This window comes from Martes martes, assembly GCF_963455335.1.
Source record: "Martes martes genome assembly, chromosome: 10".
Lineage (NCBI taxonomy): Eukaryota > Metazoa > Chordata > Mammalia > Carnivora > Mustelidae > Martes > Martes martes.
This window is the reverse complement of record NC_137898.1, coordinates 17176057-17180835: the sequence shown is the minus strand read 5'-3', so window position 1 is coordinate 17180835 and position 4779 is coordinate 17176057. Positions and strand designations below refer to the sequence as shown.

General features: G+C 35.5%; 1 protein-coding gene across 1 annotated transcript; it reads left to right on the top strand.

Annotated features, from left to right (window-relative positions):
• Positions 1 to 2900: 2900 nt before the first annotated feature.
• Positions 2901 to 3821, top strand: LOC308350772 (olfactory receptor 4C11-like; the record flags this gene model as incomplete). Its single annotated transcript, XM_080816264.1, has 1 exon — positions 2901 to 3821. The coding sequence occupies one exon, from the start codon at positions 2901 to 2903 to the stop codon at positions 3819 to 3821; it is 921 nt and encodes a 306-aa protein (XP_080672390.1).
• Positions 3822 to 4779: the final 958 nt, after the last annotated feature.

The window sequence follows — 4779 nt, the reverse complement described above, 5'->3', positions numbered from 1 at the left end:
CTTATGACCCACAGCTGGTTTTGGGGTGAGGGGTCATGTGGTGGGTCAGAAAGAAAGAAGCTGAACTCTCCAATGCAAACTTGGGTCAGATGACCCTCTCCAATATTTTTGCTCACCTCCCCTCTTTTGTATGTCTTTTCTATCTTCTCCCCTAACCCTTCTCTTCCTGGTGTCTCCTCACTCTCACTGTCCTCTCTCCTGCTCTGACTATATGCTCTCTTTGTCTTGTCTTCCTCTTCACCATTATTCATTTGGGTATCTAGTTTTCCCTTTTCCTCATCACACAGTTTATAGAACCTGATTTTTACAGAACTGGAAGTTAAGGTATCAGATGGCATCCTTCTCTGATCTTTCAGGATTTGCCTCCTCTTGAATGCAATCTGCATGATGATAGAGATTTGATGTTTTATATGCTGTGGAGGGTGAATGCTAGAAAGAGAAAATGCTATCTAGTAGCATCCCATTCCTGTTCTAGCCCTACTGTACTGTACTGACTGAAACTTTCTGGATCACAGGTGAAACTCTGCATACAGATTTTTCTGTAAACAAAGCAAGGGGTCACACCTAAGTTGCAAGAAAATGTGAAGGTGAAAAGAACTAAGAAAGGAGGAATATTGTTTCAATGATGTTTGAAGATTGCAGAACAAGAAACATATATAGTCCAGGATTGCCTAATTCAATTGTGTGTATAATATATCTATATATTAAATATAGATATTAAACATATGTATGTATTTAATAAAGCACATATTAATAGAAGAGATAGTGGCAGAATCCTATTGACCTGGGAAAACCAAGAGAAGGCTATTGGTAGCAATATAATTTGAAATGTAAAATTTCAAAAGGTAAGAAGTAAAAATTAAGATTAAGGAAAAGAAGAAGCATGCCCTATTACTGTGAAGTCACCCAAAATCTGAGAGATAAGACAGTCTGGGAGTGTGAAGAAATGATGATTGAATTCAGTGATAGCACTATGAGTGGTGGTGTTGATCTCATATAATGTGCATATATTATAAATGTTACTTTCTTGTCTTAATGCCCCAAATCTTCTTTTTGCTTATTTAAAACAAAACAAGATATAGCTACATCACTTGGCTTTTATGATTGTCCATTATCTGCCCCTAAATATCTCTATTACAAGCTTTTAATTATAGCAGGAGTATAGTTTCTATGGAGATCATCTCTATGTTAACCTGAAGCTATGCATGTTTCTCCCTCTATGATATTTTACTGATTCTCTCACCTAATTGCTCCTCTCTTCACAGCCAAGCCCTCCCTCTCTTCAGTTCCAACACTTTTTAGGAATCAAATGTTTCTTTTTTATAAGATTTGATTTAATTATTGATTGATTCATTCATTCATTATTTTTGATAGAAAGAAAGAGATAGAGAGAGAGCGAGAGAGAGAATGACTGAGTGGGGGAGAGAATATCCAAGCAGACTTCTGCTGAGCGTGGAAACTGAGAGGGGAGCTTGATCCCAAGACCTATGAGGTCAGGACCTGAGCCAAAACTAAGAGTCAGGATCTTAACTGACTTAGCCATCCAGATGCCCCAGGAATCTAATGTTTTAAAACAAAACAATCATTATTATTTTTTTCTTTTCTAATGCTGTCAGAGACCATTGGAACTGTCAATCACAGCCTATAGTTATAACTTCTTTAGTTTATCATACAGCACTAGTATTATTTTAGCTAGATGGCAGATGAGTTTTAAGTTTTATTTAGAGATGGAATTTTATTACGGTAAATGGGAAATTTATATTCTACTTAGAGAAAGTGAGAATAAACTTATGGCATACTTGAATTTCAGAGAAATGTGCTGGAAACTCCAATTTATAGATTTAAGACCAAAACTTCACTTCTTTATCATTTTTGAAACTTCACTGACCAGCCAACTGATAATTAAGTGACCTTAATGTTTGGAACCAAAATTCACTTGGTATTATCACATATAGTTTTATGTAATTCTTATATAAGTAATGATCTTATCTAAAGGTGTATTATCCTTCCAACTTGGTTGTAAAGAGGTTCAGGAAATATTTATATGCCCCATTACATAGATGGGAGATATGAGTATGTACTTAGCATATATTGGTAACTGATTTGTTTTGTTATTGATTCATTGAGGATTGTTGATTTATCAGAAAGAGTTTTTCAAAACTCATACTAACATAAATTCTACATTATTTGACATAAATATTAAAATGTACAGGAATATTGTAGACAGAATAAAAATACATTGTACTAATTTCCTAAATTGAAGTAATAGGAGGTAAAATTTTGGCTGCCATGAAGCTGAATTAGGAAGTAATTTCTTCTTAAATCCAAACAAGATACTCAAGAGGACAGGAATAATAAACTGGTGTCCAAATCAAGAAATGTATACTTTAAGAGAGAGCTTCCAAATGTATATGTTTTAAAACTATAAGGGACAATCTTTTTCAGTAATTGAGCTGCTTATACATTATATGCACATCATACACATAGGTATATACTTAATAAAGTATCTATTAGGGTGTCTAATTGTCAAATAAAGAAAAAGCTTCAAGACCTTAAAGTGACCTGTCCACGATCATACAACAAAGTCATTAGATCTCAGAACTTGGCAGAGCTAACAACTACGTGAGAGCTTTGCTACCCCTGAAAATCTCAGCCCACAGTTTTCCACAAGAAGAACTGCAGTTAATGCTCATGGTTAAAGCGTGGACATCAGCATTAAAAAACAAAAACCAAGTTTCCCCAGTGACTTCAATATATGAAAAACTGAGAGCCATTGGTTTATGTGTTGATGGAATTAGAACTATAAAAGTACATTTCTGAATCCAATTTCATCAGTATTTCCAGGTCACTATTTCCCCAATTTTCTCTGCAGATGAACAGTTTCTACATTCATTGTAACCATGGAATTGAATAGCAGTGTGAATGAGTTCATTCTGTTTGGGTTAACCCAGAATGTTCTGAAGGAGGAAGTCGTGTTTGTGGTCTTCTTGTTTCTGTACCTTGTAACTCTGATGGCAAATTTACTGATTATGATGACTATAAGATACAGCCGGACACTTGGGAGCCCCATGTACTTCTTCCTTTTCTACTTATCCTTTGCTGATACCTGCTTCTCAACAACCACTGCTCCTAGGTTGATAGTAGACTCTGTATCTGAGAAGAAAGTCATCTCCTACAATGAGTGCATGACCCAGATTTTTGCATTTCACTTCTTTGGGTGTTTGGAAGTCTTGGTGCTCGTCCTCATGTCCTTAGATCGCTATGTGGCCATTTGTAAACCCCTGCAGTACACAACTATCATGAGCCAGCATGTCTGTGGTACAATGGTGAATCTGGCCTGGGGGATATCTTTTATCCATTCATCATCACAGATTTTCTTGGCTTTGAAACTACCATTCTGTGGACCCAATGTTATTGATCATTATTTCTGTGATATACCAACTTTGTTGAAACTTGCATGCATGGACACTCACTTAATTAATTTACTCGTAGCTTTTAGTAGTGGGGCTATCTGCATGGTAAGTTTCATTGTCCTGCTTACCTCTTATATTTTTATCTTACATTCTCTGAATAACCAGAGTGCAGAAGGAAGAAAGAAAGCCCTCTCCACCTGCACATCCCACATTATCGTGGTCATCTTATTCTTTGTCCCATGTATATTCACATATACTCGTCCTGTAACTACATTTCCAGTGGACAAGATGGTGGCTGTATTTTACACTATTGGGACACCCATGCTCAACCCTCTGATTTACACTCTGAGAAATTCAGAAGTGAAAAATGCCATGAGGAAGTTATGGTGCAACAAACTCGGACATTAAATGGAAAAACAAAAAACAAAAAACAAAAACAGAGGACTCCAATTTCTAATTCTGTAACAACTTAAATAAAATTGGACTGATAGAAATGAAAAAAAAAATGTTTTCATCCCAGTGTGGACAATTGAATCTTCTCCCAGTATTTTCTTTGTAGACATAGGCAGAATGACCATAGAACAGAGACCATTTTATTTTGAGTCAGTATTGTAGAGTGCCACAATATCAAATACAGTAGTATTTGTGGGGGATAAGCCCAAATCACCCTTCTGCTTTCTGCACAGCAGATTGTGAGTCAGCTTTCGTTGCACCTTTATCTCCCTCCTTTGTATATTTGTTTCTCTTTTCCACGGTTCTGACCTGGATTGAAAGACTGGTCCCTAATTTTGACTGGCCTATATTGTTGGAAAAACAGTTTTTACACTACTAAATCTGGATCTTATCTTTTCTGGCTCAATGATGAATACTCCCAAGTCAGTACAAGAAGCTGATGATCCCACAGGACTATAAATATCAATTAATTAAGCCTCTATTTGGTGCTTTTCTTCCCTGTGTAACATCTGTAAAAGTTGGCCTTTTCTTTCTTTCTTTCCTTTTTTTTTTTTTGGTCTCTTGAGCATGTCCAAGGATATAACTTGTGACCATCTATTCAAATAGTATAATTCTAGCTATAACAAATAAATTCATTGTGTTGATCCACAACTTCTATGTACTTTAATATATTTTTTCTTTGTTCTTCGTGTTTACCATTATTTATTTATATTTTTAGTATCATATACATCTGTCATATAAGTCCATGGGCATTTCCTTAATTGTTGGTTGGTGAATTGGGGACAATTTTACACAATTCTGAGAGTTATATTATAAAAACAAACGCCTCCTTCATAAGAGCACACGTATAAGAAAAGTAACATCTGACAGAGAATATAGAACTAATGTTACAATATTTCATCCAAAAAAGGAA